General features: G+C 32.3%; 2 protein-coding genes across 2 annotated transcripts in view; one reads left to right on the top strand and one right to left on the bottom strand.

Moving 5' to 3' along the window:
• Window positions 1-18,924, bottom strand: part of LOC125837709 (acetyl-CoA acetyltransferase, cytosolic 1) — a 392,637-nt gene that overhangs the window by 42,546 nt on the left and 331,167 nt on the right. The window lies entirely within an intron of this gene.
• Window positions 400-2,046, top strand: LOC125837713 (uncharacterized). Its single transcript, XM_049516787.1, has 2 exons — window positions 400-501; window positions 1,175-2,046. Exon 2 carries the CDS (start codon window positions 1,307-1,309, stop codon window positions 1,889-1,891), a length of 585 nt encoding a protein of 194 aa, XP_049372744.1. The 5' UTR covers window positions 400-501; window positions 1,175-1,306; the 3' UTR covers window positions 1,892-2,046.

Genomic DNA, 18,924 nt, shown 5'->3' with positions numbered 1-18,924 from the left:
AGAATCAGTTCTTAAGTTCATGACAAGGTTATAGATTTGTTCAACTATTTAATGTGTGCATTATTGTTATTATCATTATAATTTTCTTTCTATTTATTTTTATAATCTATTCCACAAGAATATAAAGGCAAAATGAGCAGTCAAACATCTTCCCACGCATCAAAAAGATCAAGAAATTCAACTCCTTTGACTAGAAGGACATGGACTGCAGCAGAAGAACGAACTCTTATAGATGGATTAAAAAAGTTATGTGTTAATGGTTAGAGAGGTGATAATGGAACTTTCAAGCCAGGATACCTAAAGGAATTAGAATGTTATTTATGTGAACATCATCCTAACAACGGATTGAAAGGTGAACCACATGTCTTATCTAGAATAAGATATTGGAAGAGATGCTATGCAAGTATAACTATGCTAAAGAGTCGAAGTGGATTGGGATTTCAATACGGTGATGGAGCTATAATAGTTGATGATCCCAAATTTTGGGATGACTTCCTAAAGGTAATTAATACTTTATTAAAGTTATTATAATTTTTTACACTATTTGCCTGATGCTTTTAATTGTTTAGATCTGCACTTCTTCACTAGGGAGTGAATTTGTTGAATATGTTTCATGTGGACTGTCCACGACTATCACTAGAAAAGTAAGCGTGCTTCTGCATCCACTTCAATAATATCCATCATACTAGCCTCGTGTTCTCACGGATAAACAAATGAATGATCTTGTTTCAGACTTTACACTCCTTGTGTTCTAAATTTATGGACAAAGGTTGCGGGTAATCCTCGATTTGCCCTCAACTATAAACATTGATAGGGGATAACTACCCACCAATCTCGTCTATATTTGTCTTGTTCCAGAGTTGAATGTTGGTAAGGTTCAAGTCAACTATTGTTTTGGGAGTGCACACCCTGTCCCGGGCCACCAAAGCCTTTCTCGATATGAATTAGTGTCAACCCAAACATAGCTGCTACAGTGAGCATTAATAAGTCTTTTAGCTTGAATACTGAAAAGTTATGTCCAATAAATTTAGATTTCAAAGATACCGATTGCACAACTTAGAGAGCTTTTTAGTTGTTCATGATTATAGTTATGTATTTATATATGTGTTCTCTGAAAGAGTTATTAACTGAGTAATATTATATCACTTTGTTTTATTTTGTGATTATTTTCTAGGTTGATCCAAATGCCAAAAACATGAATAAGAAAAAATGGCCGATGTTTGTGGATTAGGAGGAAATCTTTGGCAAGGATAGAGCAACAGGGGAGTTTGCAGAAGGCCCAGTAGATGCTGTTGAGGAAATTCAAATGAGTCAATCCTCAGTACTGTTTAACGATATGAGTTTGGGATTTCCTATTGATCTTGATGGCGATGAAGAAGTTGGTTCTAGTCATAGACCTAATGTGACTACGGGAGAAGCTGGAAATGCTACTGGAGCTACTACATTTCCTGAAGCATCTCAAAATGAAAATGCTGGAGCATTTGAACCTGAAGAAGCTGGATCTCAACAAACCAATAAACAAGGTGAGTATACCAAAAGGTCGTCTAATGTCAATGAAAAGGAGAAATGCAAGAAAAGAAAAAAGATCCTGGAGAATGATTCTGAGATATTTCTTAAGGGTATGGTTGAGGTTATAAAAAACTTTACTGACAGTCAAGACAAACGAATGGGTTCCTTAATTGACAAGATTGGAAATCGTGACCAATCTGATCTTCGTGATCAAATTTATTCCATCATTGAATTCCCTATATTTGACTTGTACTCCACAGAGCAACGCATCAAAGCAACAATGGTTCTTTGTGATGACGTCAAAAAGATGGAATTATTTATACGCATGGGTGAACTTGAGCGTCAAACTATGATGTTTATGATCATCAATGATAAACTTTAAAGTATGGTAGACTGCAAGATAAGTGGAAAGTTCATTTTGCTAGTTTTGCTTAATTGAAGACCTTTAAATATTTGAGTGTAGTGTCACTTTCTGATACCTCAAATTATGTCCTATATTGAAAATGATTGGCGTAAGACGGACACGAGGACCATAGCTTTTGTGTAACTAGAATCTATGGAAAAACTTGAATGTGGTGTCACTTGTGATAAACTCAAATGATGTATGTAAATGTGTTTATTTGGCTTGCTTTTGTCAATTGATGTACATGATTCTCGCTTCTCCTTTTCTTAGTATATACTGAAATGTGAAATGAATGGATTTTCGATATGTATATTCTTTCTTTTGCTTCTTTTCCTTTGTTGTGCTTCACTTCAAAGTCAAGCTGATATAAGTGAGACTGAGTTGTCTGGCCTTCAGTATTTGCTCACTGCACTTATTTTGTGTGGTTATTTAATTTCCATATCGCTCTATATCTTTATTGAAGTCGCGGAAGTCCTACATGCATCATTCATAAATCAGGATACCAGTATGTACGATGATGAGACAGGAACTTAAATGAGGAGTTGGGGTAGGTTCATACAGTCCTTTCGGACAAAACTGGCACTTTGATGTGCAGCCAAAACTAGACTTTGGATTCGCTTGAAACAGTTGAAAGAAACCTCAAACCTGCAATAAAGGGGTTCGTCTTTGGATTATGCAGCATTGTCTATGATAGATTGGCAAAGAAAATGTTTGAAGTTTTACAATGTTCAATATTTGGGATAGAGACTATGTAGCAGGAAAGCTTTAGGTGGCTTGCTCATGTTGCTTAATTTTACTAACTTTATATGAAGCTGTGATCAAACTATATTTCTTTTAACATTAGAAACTTCTGCTGCTGTCCACACTACTTGAACATTAGTTTTATTTTATATTTTCTTGTTTTCTTAAGAGAGGAGGGAGGTACGCCTTGGTCGGGGTACTTAAAATAACGTCTTCTTGTTTATGACTTGAGACTTTCTCAAGTGAATTAAATTTGTTAAGCACTTCGTATTCAAGTTTTAAACGTAATAAATATGGTAATTACATGAAATAGATAACATAATAATTCAAGGGTAAAATTGGAAAAAAGTTCTTTTTTAAGAGTTCTAAGCCAAACACAAGATTTGAATAAGCAATAAACCAAACACTGGATAAAAAATAATCCCTGCATTGCTAATCCCTGCATTACTAATCCCTGCATTATTAATCCCTGCGTTACTAATCCCTGCATTACTCATTTTTGTACCAAACGACCCCATAATGATTAATTAGGTGTCTCAATATGCCTAACTTCAATCACAATGTGATAATTATAAGAATGAACTGGAAAAGAAGGAAATGTCAACGCAAAATGTAAGATGATACGTTAATCGCTGCAAAAACTACAAATTCAAAATTATCAATTTATTAATTCTATACCCTCTGTTCATCTAATCCATTCTTACCCAATACAGAACTGTCTCCCCAACCCCCAAAAAATTGTTGCCACTCCCAGAAATCAGAAACACAATTCATATGCATCTTTATCTATATATATATATATATATATATCAGATAATAAAGATACAGCTAGTCCGATTCAAACGGTAGCCGGTAAAGACACCTCAAACCCGTTTATGGCTGTCACTTTGCTAAAAAGTGATGATGAAGGTTCTTCATCAAGACGAAGGTTACCGAGATCATTTACTCAGGTAGAGACAATAACAAAGAAAACTATGCTCCATAAAAAGAAAAAATATGATAAAATAGAGAGCATAATAAAAAAGACTTTAGAAAAGTTTTTCCAATAAAGATAGGATAAACATGTAATTACTACACAAAATCCAGATCTAAGTGGAGACAGACTGGTACCAGATATAGAACGTATAAATACAGAACGAAACAGAACTAATACAAGCTCAAGGAGAGACACTTCTGGTAATAATATAACCAGATTCCTAAGTTCCGGAGGAGAAGACTATGGAGAACATTCATATTATCAAGATGCTCAAGATCCTAATGAAGATGATGATTCAGGAATGAGTTTTGATTCCATAGCTCTGCACAATCTTGATACCTGAAGACGAACTGATACCTGAAGACGAACAAGACAAAACAAGGCAAAGACAATAAACTAAAGTAGGAATAAAAGTGTGTCATATGGGTATGTCCACATTTGTCATGTGAGTGCTTACTTTATCACTATCCTCTAAGGAGGAAAAAACTGATAAGCACGCGTCAAAGTCCGTGTCAATAAGTGATAATAATGCATGTGACGATGGGGCCCAAATATATGATCTTCAAAGGTGTTGGCCAAGTTTAGGCCACTACTTTTTATCCCACTATCTTAGTGCGTCGGCCACGTTTGACCACTAGTATTCTTCCACGTTTGGCCACTATTATTTCTGAACATCTATAAAAAGACACTACTCCACACTAAAGGAGGGAAAGAAGAAAAAACCAAAGAACGAAAACCCTACTCTGCACATGTAATTTCGGGTTTGTTTGTATGGAGGAAAACATTTCCCCCTCCCCCCACCCCTCAAACAAAAAGCAAAAAAAAAGTTAAAAATTATTTTTGTAAAATGTTTCAAATTTTAAGATTTTTTTACCCCACTCAAACCCTTCCACCCCTAATCCTACCCCCACCTCCCACTCCCAAAAAATTGCTTTTAAAAAATATTTCAAATTTAATATTTTTTATGCCACCCCCTTCCCCCGCCAACCCCATCAATATTTTTTTTTAAAAAGTTATTTTTTGAAAAATATTTCAAATTCTAAAAAATTTCATTTTTATGCCACCTCCATCCCAGCCCGCCATCCAGGTCATTCCCGTCAATTTTTTTTTTTAAAAAAAATTCTTTTGGAAAATATTTCAAATTTCAATTTTTTTTCATGTTTACGCCACCCCTTACACCCAGACACCTCCCTAGCTACCCCTACCCCACCCCTACTACCCGCACCCAAGCCATTCCCATAAAAAAAAAATTGTTTTTGGGAAATATTTCAATTTTTTTTTCATTTTTTACAGCACCCCCCTTAGCCCCAACCCCCCTCCCCTCCCGTGCCACCCCCATAATTTTTTTTAAAAAATAAAGTATTTCAAATTTTAAAATAATTTCATTTTTATGCATCCTCACCCCTACCCCCACCCCTCCCACGACCTAGTTAATTTTTTTTAAAAAAAAATTGTTTTAGGAAAACAAAAATCCTGGCTCAGGTTTTGGGTCAAAAGTCAGGGTTAGGTCTTGGGTCAGATCTCAGGGTCAGATTTTGGAACGGTCATCTGGATCATATCCAAGTTTTGGTGTCGGAGTCAGGTACCAGATTAATTATTGGGGTTGATTTTCAGATAAGAAATTGTTTTCCTAAAGAACATTTTTTAGTCTCAAGCAAAAAATAAAAGTTATTTTCTAAAAAATATTTTTCATTTTACCAACCAAACATTAAGAAATATTTTCTATTCACTAACCAAACATGAGAAAATAAGTTAGAAACCTACTTGTTTTCCAAGAAGACATTTTCCTTCATACCAAACACACACTTCTTCCTTCCTTTATTTTCTTTTCTAAAACAAAAATGTACTAAAAATGATAATCTCACTAACTTATTGAACACATGGGTCAAGTGGTATAGAGTATTAAAAAAATAATGGATTTTACCCACCAACTAAATTAATTATTTAAAAGAATATCCGTCAATTAATTTACCGTAGTTAAGCTAATAGTTTAAAATTCTCATTTAAAATTTACGGAATCTTTTTATGAAAGAGAGAGGACTAATGCTCAAAATGACCTAACAAGTCATTACAGATCAATTTTTTTTATATGTTTTTAAAAAAAATCAAGTTCTTAATTATTGAGATTTACAATACTTTTTACGCAGTTTTCAAATAATCATGTTATTTTTTGTCCCATTTTATGTGGCGTTGATAAATTAATTTCAAGAGTATTTTTTTATGTTTTTAAAAATATTTTAAGTTGTTAGTTATTATGATTTTCAATATTTATACACAATTTTTAAATATATAAAAAACTAAAAAATAAGACAAACAAACTAAAGTAGAAAAACTGTCAAAAAGATTACGGAAATGCCCTTGAAGTGCCAAAGAAGGCATGTTGACCTGCTGCCCACTTTGACACTTTGAACTCACTCTTATAAGATACTCCCTCTATTCCATATTAACTAAATTTCTAAGGTAATGCACACATATTAAGTACAAAATTTGAACCATATTTTTCTGTATTACCCTTTTGTTTATTCCTAAATCAATTTCTAAAAAAGGTTTAAATCTTGACTTTAATAATTACTACTAATAGGAGTTAAGGAGTCCATTTGATTCCAATATCAGACACTTAAATCTTAACAAATTTATACCTATTTGACACAAAATGATAATTAACAAAAATACAAACATGCGTGCATCTCAAACGTATATACATAGAAAATAGACCAATGCAATGATGACATGGGGCAATTGAATTAATTTTTTTATAAACTCTATTCAAATAATACCAAAGGAATTTTAAGAAAACAAAAAAAAAAGTTTAAATTAACCCACCCCCACCCCACTCCACCCTTCCTCTTCTTCTTTTTTCCGACGAACTTATTTCCCTTTTCATTGTGCCTCAGTAACCAGTACATCATTGCCTCTACTCTTCTTCTTCTTCTTCTTCTTCTTCTTCTTCTTCTTCTTCTTCTCCGTCGAACCTTACTTTCATTTCTAATGGGCTATGCTTCAACCGTCAGTAAACCATCACCACCCCTTTAATTCTCAAATCTCATTCCTTTCATCGGCGCCGATAATATACCATTGTTGTCTATCTAAGCTAACCTATTAGTCACCTTTCAATCTAATAATGCTAAAATCTCCACCCGTTGTCTTCATCTTCTTTCCACTAGTAATCATTTATTACAATTACAAGAAAAAAATTGTCGAGAAAAAATAATCAACCTCACTAGTAGGGATGGCAATGGGGCGGGGGTGGGGCGGGTTGAGTTTAGCCAGCATAATTTTTAATCTGCCCCGCCCCGCATAACAACTTTTTTCATTTTCAACCCACCCCGCCCCCATGAACCCGCCCTGCATAACTTTTTTAATATTTTCTTTTTTTGTTAAGTTTGATATTAAAAAGAAAATGCATAAAAATAATTTTTTTCATTAAGTTGTATTAATTTAATAGGATAATGACTTAAAATTTTATTTTTTAGAAGTCAATTGGAAACATGTAAGAAATTGTATTATTTTTTATTGAACTATTTTCATTTACTATCTTAAATATTTTAGTAGCTTTAAAAAATATCTTAATAAATAATGTTCTATTATTCTTATAATATGTAAAAAGTTCCCGCATCCCACTGGCCCTTCCCCGCATTGCGTTAAACCCACCCACCCCATTACCATCCCTACTCGCTGGAATATTATTTTCAATGAAAATAATGGAGCTTTATTGAATTATTTGAGACTTCAATTAAATCTACATGAAAAAATAATGAAGGGAAAAAGCAGAAAAGAATTAGAGAATTGGAAAGAGTGAGTAAGAGAGAGGTGAAGGGGTGGGGTGTGTGGAAAGAATAATGGAATGAATAGTTGCAGAAAGACAAAAGATATTCCTTCCTTTTTTAAAAATTAATAATAATAATTATTATTTACTAATTAGGTGTAAGTCGAAAAGAAAAAAAAATTCTAAATATTTTACGGGCTTAAGGAAGATGAAATACACTTTTTTTTTGCCATGTCATCTTTTTGTGTCTAATATGAATCACTTTTAAATATATAAGGTGTTCAACATGTACAAGACTTAATTGAGGTGTCTAAGTGAAATATATGGACAACTTATGAGGCTCTATATGACGTAAACCATTACCTTTTATTTTTAATATTAATGTTAGATCGTTAATATTATTATGATTAGAAAGAAAACAAATATCATTAAATTTAAGAAAAAATAAAAGTACCATAAATAAACATTATGAATTTCAAATAATGATGATTTTGCACGGGCTTCCCCTTTTCTAGTATATATATATGGAGAAATTAAGCAAATACGCATAAGAACAAAATAATTCCGAATATATACCCCTTACATTATACCCCACTAAATAATTACACTATATACCTCCTCAACTAATTTCGCTTAACTACTATATTGATATCATTAAGACTGATAATTTCATTTAACTGATACTAAATCAATATATATATCCTTAAGGCTAGGAGTGTTCACAATTTGGCTAAAAATCGATAACACAAATCGATTTTATTTGGGTTTGGTTTGATTTGGTTTTAAATTTTTTAAAATCGATAGTCTTTTGTTTGGTTATGATTTTATTTGAAAAAATCGAAGAAATATGTGAATCAAACCGATAAATTATATAGATATATTTTATTAATATACATACTTAATATATTATTTTAATAAACAATTTTAAAGATCTTATATATGTTTTCATAATTTTTTTTTTATAATTTACTTATTGGAAACAAAAATATCCGAGGTGAAAACATTTATCTTATTGATTTAATGTATACGAGTATGATATTTTGTGGGATTGAAAATATTATTGTCTGTTCCTTCTAGGCCAAAATTGTGAATTTTAAAACTTTATTCAAAGTAAATTCAGTGATTGAAAGTTCAGTAATTTCAGTCATTATAACTTTTTTTTTTTTGTATGGTTAATAACTGAACAATCAAACCAAACTAAATCGAAATCAATACCCACCAAATCGATAAATGTATATTGTATTTGATTTGATTTGATTTAAATAATTTTAAAATCGATTAAGTTGATTTGATTTTGACCAATAATCGGTCTAAACCGACCCGCAAACACTCCTAATTAAGACTGATAATTTCACTTAATTAATATTAAATCAGTATATATACACTATATTGATATTATTAAAACTGATAATTTCATTTAATTGATATTAAATCAATATATATATATATATATATATATTACTATATAAGAAGAGGGAATAAGTATTCACCACAAGTCAACATGTGTTCCAATAAGAAGAGGGAATATCCAATATATTTATAAAAAGAAATGACATATAAAATAAAATGGAGAGAGTATTGGTTTTTCAAAATGGAAAAGGACAAAACACATATAAAATTAAAAGACATATAAAAAAAAGTTGGTTTAACTCTCAAACATAAAAAGTAACATATGTTATTAAAATCTTTAATAAAAAGTACTATAATTTACAATAAATAATAACTTAAAATATCTACAAGACAACAAAAAAAAGACTAATTTTTGTACTGCTTCTGTCACATAAATTAGGATTGGGATGATTTTAAAATTTAAATTTTGGTTATACATTATAAAATAGCCGAAAAATTGAATGATATAATTTTAAAAAAATAACCGAATGAATCGTCCTATCGATAACCCTAATGTTACTTCTACTCTGTTTATTTTTACTTAAATTTAGAAAGATATGCTTCATTTCTACCCTCAATCTTATCGCTACATTTATTTGCTATTTAAAATTGAAATTAAAAAGACAAATGACAAATAAGTTTCTATATTAGCTCACTTATGAGCAAAATATATTATAACAATCTTTACTAATTTTATAATAATACATATTAGATGGGCACTTCCAACTTTACACGGTAATTAAGAAATCATTAATACATTGGAAGACTTCACCATTTTGCCCTTTGTTTATATCAATGCACATTGAAATGAGTTACAAAAAATACACATATAATATAGGAATGATCATATTAATTGTATGAGTAAAATGGAAAAGAATTAATTAATTATATCCTAATTTAATAAGTGCTCAAATAATATGAAAAAAATATTTTTAGTAAGATTCTTATCTAATATGAGACGGAGAGAGTAACAATATAAATTTATTAATGTTGGGCCCGGGCAGCGCCCGGGCTTTCTTTACTAGTATATATATATATATATATATATAGTATTAGTATCATTAAAATTTCTTATTTCGTAATTTGTGAATAAGAAACGTCAATGATACTGTTTAGCCAATTCAATAGCACGTGGTTGCGTTTCATTCTACATAGGCAGTAGACGACAGGCAGAGCTCAGTGTAGTGCCTCGTCAGCATATCTCTTGTTCAAATCAGAAAAGATTGCAAAAAGACCAAATTGTATCCAAACACATTCTTTTATGATAACTATGGTGTGGTGTTTGGATCCGTCAAAAATATTTTTTATCAGTTAAATAGAAAATCGAATCATTAAAAATGGCTAACCAAAAATCAATAACAAGTATTTTATCCCTTAAAAAATATTCGTTTTCTTTTTAATCTGCCTCTTTTTGGCAATACTTTAACTTCAACTTTCCAAATGAAATGTTTCAAGTCATAAAATTAAACAATATTTTGATATATTTAACATAGCTTTAATTTATAATTACAAAATTAATTTCTTTTTTTTCTTAAACTCATTTCAAGTCAAACTAGGTAATTATTTTTGAAACGGAGGAGTATGAATTTAGCCACCAACCAATGGAGGTGAAGCAAACCCATAAAAGCAACCTTTCATCTTCCACACAGTTCTAATTTAGTTTCCCTAGATAAGAAGTGTATAAGGCCACCAAAACTGATTAACCTACACTGTAACCTACCATTATTAGTAATTGGATTTTTATTTTCTAGTGGAGTACCCCATTCATTATTATTTATAGCTGTAAAACAATAAACACTTCAAATTCCTCTGTTTTTACAGTTTGAAGAATCCATCTGTCTTCTTTATTCAAGGTTGTGTATTTTGAGTTAGGTGGAATATGGATTCAGGCGATGGGTCCTCTGTTCCAAGGAGGAGGACTAGACAACAATTTTTAAAATATTGTCTCGAGTTTATTGAGGAGAGGAACAAGTCGACTGAAGATGGTAACACTAGGAGGAAAACAACTAAGTTGGAAGAAAAAAACACATGTATTGTGGGAGGTGAGAAGCCAAAAACGGGTAAAAAGAAGGTGGACAGTGGTAAGAGGAACAAGTCGACTCAAAATGGTAACACTAGGAGGAAAATAATTAAGTTTGAAGAAAAAAACACATGTTTTGGGGGAGGTGAGAAGTCAAAAATGGAAAAAAAGGTGGATAGTGGTAAGAAGAAGTTCACTTGTGAGTCCATCCAGGAAATATCTGATTCTGATGATGATGTTGTTATTATTGGAGATGGCTCTGCAGACTCTAGTGGTTCAGGATCTTCGTCCAATGTTGGGTTAAGGGCAATAGAAGATGTTAGTTCATCAGAGGAGCCCATTGATGTTGAGAAATTGAAAGACTTTGTTGATCCTTTAAAATCACAACAAGATGAGTTTACTGATGCAACTGAATCTGAAGCTTCAAGTGACGAGGACAAGTAATAATAAGTTGGAAAAAAAGGTGATGTCACTTACATTTAATTTTTTATTCTCCTCCTACTATAATTTATTTAATAGTAATTCTTTTTGTTTGTTTTGGTCAGGGAGAAGGAGGTTGAGTTTGTTGTTCTACCATGGTGTTGGCTTTCCGCCAAATTAAGTCCCAACTTTTGTGAGCTCTCTCTTGCCTGTTTTTTGGTCTACCTACCTATTTCTCTACATTATGGTTCAACTCGGATTAATTAATACTTGGGTCTTGTAGTATTTTCATTTTCATCATCACAAATAATATTGTAATACAGTGCCTAGTATCCATCGTTTACGGCTAGGACTATGGGGTATCTAATCCCATTTGCTCCCCTAGCTTTCGTCTCTCAGTGTCAGTATCCTACTCCAAGTTATCTTAATTTTGAGGTTTTAAATGAATATTCACCTCTCTATTTTCTTGGTCCCTTGATTGTTCTAGAGGAGTCCGAACTCTTTTTTCTAAAATAACCATTATATCAATTGACACATTTGGATAACAAAAATATCACTCATACATTCTACAACTCAAACTTATAACAAAAATATCAGTGATAGCTAAATCGAAGACTCACATACAACAGTAACAATTTAGCTTCAGTAGAAAGTAATGAAATTTCACTTTCAATCATAGACAAGGTCCATTTATTTACACAAAGCATGCACGGCAAAATTGATAACTTTGAGTGCCCATGCTATTGTTGCTGAAGAATTACAGTACCATGAACAAAGCGGTTCAGAAAAAAACTACGAAATCAAGTTACCTGCAGATTATTGCACCAAATCGTAACCAGCTCCTCAAACACGGCAATGAACTTTACTAGCATGTCATATTTTCTTGTCCTCTACCCTGGCAATATGTGATCTAAACTATAAAGATGATTTGAAAAATTCAATTCTTCTATAAGAAATGATCAAACTGCACGAACAAGAGAAATGCATTGATTATTGCTATGCAACAACAAATGACTCACAGGTACAAGTTGAATTCCCAAAACTGGACACATCTAATTCATAGTAGTATCCCACAAATTCTCCCTAATTCAGAACAATTAGAATCTCAGAAGTATCAGAACAATTTCCGTGCTTATAATGGCCAACGTTTTCTGCCAAATATGCCAGAGTGTTGTGGCTCTCAACCTGCAAACACGTGGGATCAGACTGGTGGGGTGCCATAGCAGGCAATAGCAATGTTCTCACCCAAATGGCTATCAAGTGTGTCCCAGCAAATTAAAGGAGCTTGGATTCAGCTGGAAGAACTTGAGTGTCTTGTCTGAGACACGCATTGAAAAATTCTTATCGAGCTCTAGCATATGCTACATCAAGAAGTTTCGTGAAGGCATTGTCGTATGCATCTGAAATAAGAACCATGATTTTAGACTTGTGAATACACTGATGCTAGTGTGGAATGGTCATAAGCTCTGAATATAGAGAAAGTAAGATTGAAAGCATCTTCAAACTCTAATGTAAAAAACAAGAGATTTTTCTGCAAATTTCATTGTTGGTATCGCATGAAACACATTAAATGAGAGACACAACTGAAGACTGCTATCTAACATATGGGTGACACCTTCGAACATTGATGGTATAAAAGAAGAAGCAATTATCAAATTCCTTCTTGTTGATCTCATCAAGTCAAATTGACAATGCATACCAATTGCCTCTCCTTGGGGATTTTCAGCTAACACCTTGGAAGAGTGGCATGCTTTGGACCATACTATCAAATAGTTGTTGAGAGGACTGATTCCACACGTAAGGATATCTTTCTAATATGTTAGAAAACCTGTGAGGTGTCTCGGCCACATAAGACAAGGAATCACTTGGCTGCCCAGTATCAACCCAAGCATCCACAACACTACCAAATTGAAGGGAAAAATATCTACTATTTGCTCAAGATCAAAATGTAGATATGAGCATGTTATCTTATGATAATTGACCAAGAGGAAGCTTCTCACCCGAGAGTTCAAATTTGTTGTGTTGTCCAGTGACACGGGGCGGAGAAGAAGAGTTGAAATTGGTGAATTAAGCATGAGAAATGGTTAATAGAATTTGAGTATACTCCCATTTGTAGACAGACACATGGACATTTAACTGGATATTCCCTAAGATTGGGGCAAAATCCTCTAGAACAAACTCTTGGTCAACACTCTTTTGTTAATCATAAGCATTATTCATTTTGGGTTGGGGTTGAGTTTATGGGACTCAATTCTCTAGTAACTAAACTGTTTTTTTGATGTGCTAAAACTTGGTTTTATTTATATGGTGTTGGGTTAGTCTTTGGACATTACACAAATGATAACAAACATGAAATACTCAATTCTATTCCAATTCACTTTACGTTTAAATTTTGAATTCCTCTAAAACTTATAACTAGTTGTGGGATCTGGTATTTCCATGATGGTGGAGAGGGAGAAAAGAATATTATTTACTTATTTTTTTAACAAGCCTTTGAAGACATATATCTCAAACAATTTTGATCATTTGTTTCCATAAATGCAAAGGCAGTGGAAGAAATGGATGTTAAGAATGAACCATCTGGCATGTGATGCTTCAAAAGCCTTTTCCAATCCAATTCATGAAATCCTTCTACTGTAAACAATAATGTTGTTAGGAATTCTGTAAAAACAAAATGTGTTATTTATCATTTAATTTCTTAACCATTGTTATTAAACTAGAAGGAACATACGGGCCCAACATTGTCAAATTTGTGGTGTGAAACTGAAAATCATATCAAACCATATCAAAATGCTCGAGGCTTCTGGGTATTAGAGCATCACAAATACATTAGGTAGTAGTTTAATCGCTATTAGTGTTTCAATAATCCTTGCTTATTTGAGATGTTCCATTACTATATCAGTCATCATTATTTATTTAGATTACTTTAGTTTAGTTCTTTTAGGAGTCTTATTATTTCTCTATAAGTCTATTTAATATATTTCTTGCATTCATTAATAAAGTATCATATTCCGGAAAATATTCAGTCTTTACACTTAGGTCACTATTATATTATTATTATTATTATTATTATTATTATTATTACACTAAATAGCAGTTTCTATCTGTGAGTGCACTATGTCATTCAAAATGAAAACAGCTAGCTATAGGCTAAAGAAACACTCCTAACAAATCAAAACAATTGAGCATTCTAATTACATGTGAAAAATATCTTTTGTGCACATCATTTTGCTTAATAAGATACTATATCTCCACGATGTGCAAAAGATACAAGTACACCCACGGCTTGTTAGCCAACCTTGGCTATTCCAAAAAAAAACATAGCAAGGAGGTATTTTGAGGTACCTTCAAAAAGCTAGTAAAAGCCAATCAGCTGTTAGAGGGCAGCAAAAATGAAATTAGGGAGCTTTAAAACAAAAGATGCATCTGTCTTACTCAGGAAAAAAATTGACAGAGAGAATGTGCAAATTTGTAGATAACTTCAGATAAATGAAATAGTTGACAACTTCAAACGAATGAAATATCAGAAATTAGTAGAAATTGTGTCAGCATCTCAACTGTTTGGTTTGTTATGAAGTGATCAAGTAAACTAAAAGTGTCAATTTTTTTTTGTAGATAACAATAACCAATCGTCCATGTACGAATCAAATATTATAGATATAGGCTATAATACTCATAGAATTTGATTACTCTTATTAGATTTTCTCCCCGCTCTTCACATATACCAGTTAACCATTGCTATGTTCAACTAAAATAGTGAGCAAGATGCAAAACAACAAAAAACATACCATGGTTCTTGGCCATCACCATTTGGTACCCATTAATTATCATAGCAGATGTACCATTTCAAACTTGTGAAATGTTTTTAGTGAAAGATAAATATACCCATACAACTCAGGTTCTTCTATTACTTGCGTTAAAGTACCAGAAGGTAGAGGAAAGATCTATCTGAAGTTTTACTACCTTCAAAGCTTCTTATGTTTCTCTCCTCTTCTTTCTCAAATAGGCTATCTTGTCTAAGCATAATCTTTATTCAAACTTTGCAGCTCGACATATACATTTTGCTTATGATTTTTTCGATAGTGCTGACCCTTCTATGAAAGGTGTACACACACACATGTAAAACATAATTTTTTTAAAGATAAAAACCTTATGGTGTTCGCTTGTATATCTATATAAAAACAGACAATTTTAGCATACATCATACTAACCTTGTATGAAAATTGAGGAAGAGTCTCGCATCTTGAGCACTCTTTCTTGTGACATTGTTGTACCAACTGGGCTAAAAGATCAAGATTTTCAGAAAGACCATGTCTCACCATACAAACAACCTTCTTTATTATTTTTGTAAAATGTTTCTTTTCTTACTTTAGAAGACCTGGCTTTCTGATTTTCTAATAGCTAATATCTGAACCTGGATCATAAAGCGGTCATCACAAAATCACAAGACAATCAAACACCAGAAGAAAATAAACATAAGAGAAATTATTTGTAAGTTCATGAATAATGTCGTAATGTAATAGCTCTTCAGAATAATACGGCAGTGCAATAGCATTTCACTTCCCAAATTTTAAATCATACCTATCAATTGGCAACTCCAAAATTGCAAAAAGAAAGATAGTAAAAGTAAAATAAAGAGCAAAACATGTACAAAAATACACTTCCAATGATTATTTTGGAACAACGAGGAAAGACCATATACAATTAGTTAACCAAAAAAATGAAGCTTTAGCTGTTTAAAATTTTAGACAGTAAAAAAGACAGCAGATATTGGAAGCAGAGGGGAAAAGTTCACATACAACATCCTATTACTTAGTAGGAACTTACGGCCTTTAAGCAAAGTCCAACTATTACTTACCTTATTTAATTTGTCATTTTATTATTATTATTATTTAGTATCATTATAACTGCTTTGACTAAATAAGGATTTTAATAATGTCTTTAGTCCAAAGTGGGGGAAGAAGAGAAGCAGACATAATAGACATATCTGTTGTTATTCTCCAAATTAGCAAAAGAGAAAATCCCAAGAGTAATTCTGAGAATCCTCAATTACATTCTAAAAATATGAGTATTAGACAACGTTAAGCTCAAGATTACACACTGAGAAGGGAAAAAAGCAATTGAAAAAACTGCCCAACGAAAAGATTCTGAATACTCATATCTCATGAGTAGGTTGTTAAGGGGAGATTTCATCAAACACCTTGGTTGTGTAAAGTTCTTCCTTCAGATTCAGATCTCATAAAAGCATTTGAACACACGTTCAAAATGCAAGTATAAAGTCTACCAATAAAACATGAAGAGGAAAATTCAATATGAATAAATCTTATCCAGAAACGTCAAAATAAAATGAAAAATGTATAAAGCCTAGAGAACTTAAGAAGTAAAATATGGCTCCCAAGATGAAATCGAGCAAAATCAAAGGTCGGTAATCCCTCTCAAGTAGAGACTCTTCTTAGGGACCACATTCTCCATCAACTTTTTGAACAAGCGTAAGCAATTTCTTGTTCTTTTGGATCAACAAAAGGCAGATAAATCACAGACCTTTTTATGAAGAAGATATTTAAATATCTTATAACCAGAAAAAGCAATACACATGACTGAAAAAGTCACATTAGTTGAAAATCGAGAAAACAAGATCAACCTTTCTTACAAGGTTGTTGTAGTTCTCCCAGCTATTGCTAAGAAAAGCGGATTTTGCACCTCACAGGCCAGCTTTGTGCAACCCGTTGGTGGATGGTCATGAGGACTATGCTACTACTTTTAGAAACATCTTTCCCTTTTCAACAATGTTAAAAGCACTTGATAATGAAGATCACATATAAGTTTGTCAAGAAACAACAGAGATGGCTTATGAATTATGTTAATCCCAATTGAGACTCTCCATATTCTCCCCAGAACACTCCCTTTCCTCTTTTATCTCCTATATATTGCGTTGGACAAGCATAGAAATATACATTTTGCATTATCAAGTTAAGGAAAAAAATAAACGTAATAACTTCGAAACTAATGTTATAACCGTTACAACTATATAACTTACCTCCTTTAGTTGATAGTAGGACTTTTTTGGGGTACGGGGACGAAAAATAAAGAAAATAGTGGAAAATTACAGAAATAGTATTTTTAGTCAGAGTATTTTGTTATCACCTGTTTCTCCAGGTGATGGTTATTAAAAAAAAGTGTCGAACACATGCTATTACTTCAATCGATTATTCTCACTTTAAGTGTTGTTGTGTCATTCTTCTATGGTCTTATCATAACAGACAGTAATATAGATGTAAGCTTTATTTTCCAGGATCATTGTAGATTCCAAATATATTGGGATTCATATTAGGTGTACTCCAAATGACGCTCTCCGTAATATACACCACATCAAATACTGAAAAACACACAAAACTCATTATTGTAATTTTTGGTTTCCATTTAACAGCGGTAAGAAACTGATATACAACAGGATTATGTTGCTGTCGAGATAGAGGCACAAAAAAAGTTATTATCCCACTCATCCAAATCAATATTGAATTTCATATGTGACAACAAATAGGAAAAATATTCTATCACCAAAAGTTGAAAAAAAGAATGTATGCGTATCCAACCACCAACTAACAAATCCACCTTTGTCAAATTAATAAGAAATTAAAAAAAGAAGAAGCAGAAACTCTTGTTTAGTAAACACAGAATTGTCAGTGTCTTCTCTATCATAATAAGACTATAAAAATGAAGTTGTCAAAAAAAAAAAGATGAATATCAAACCCAATCAAATCTAAATATGTACAAAAATCAACTAATCCCATATGGTTAAGGAAAACACGTGTTTGAAATAACTCGAAAGGAAATGACACATAATCACTCATTAGTAAGCACAACAACAACAACCTTACACAACAATATAATCAATTATTGTCACAAGTACCAGAATTTTCAAGAGATGGTTGTAGATACCAGACAATGTGAAAATATAGTGCAATGTCGGTAATGTAAGGTACATCAATCAAATTACAAGGTCTCTCTTTAATAAGATTTCCACCATTCACATAGCTAAAGGCATTGATTTTGCAATTTGATTGCTTGGTCATCATTTCAGCGACAATTTCATCGCAACAAATAAAAAAAAATGCAAAAATATAATAGAGGGGACATGTATTTTGATAAATTTAGCTACAATGAAATGGTATCAATTACAAGTGACTTTGAAAAAAAATGGGTGGACTGACCCCTTCCAACTGTCTACTTTGATGAACTAAGCATCCAATTCAAATAGCTAATTTGAGAACTTGCAAACATGTGCACTTCTAGTCTTCTCTACAAGAATTCATAGACAATTTGGCAGGTGACATCAACAAACCTGAAAACCCAAGCAACAAGTTTTTTTTGCAAAGATTTGAGCTTTTAGCCATTTGCCTTCATGGATCGCATCACAAAAGTGAAGAAGAACGTTCTTTTCTATATTATAGAAGTGAATTCAGTTACAAAAGGTTGTATCCTCCGCAGCATTGCAAGTATCTTAGGATTAAGTAGAATGAGTTGCAAACTTAAAGAGCAGATTGTAAGATAAAAAAGTGGGGAAAAGACACTAAATGGGATGTTGTGCAACTCAGGCATAATGTATATATCTAGCAGGAGATTATCTGAAAGACTAAAAAACTAAAATTAAAGCAAAAAGGCACAAATATTCAAAGAATTCAGAAGTAATGGGTATAATA

The sequence above is a fragment of the Solanum verrucosum genome, unplaced genomic scaffold (assembly GCF_900185275.1).
Source record: "Solanum verrucosum unplaced genomic scaffold, falcon-dt-bn FXZP01000029.1, whole genome shotgun sequence".
In the NCBI taxonomy this organism is placed as follows: Eukaryota; Viridiplantae; Streptophyta; class Magnoliopsida; order Solanales; family Solanaceae; genus Solanum; species Solanum verrucosum.
The sequence above is the reverse complement of the archived record's forward strand: the minus strand, read 5'-3'. Positions and strand labels throughout refer to the sequence as shown.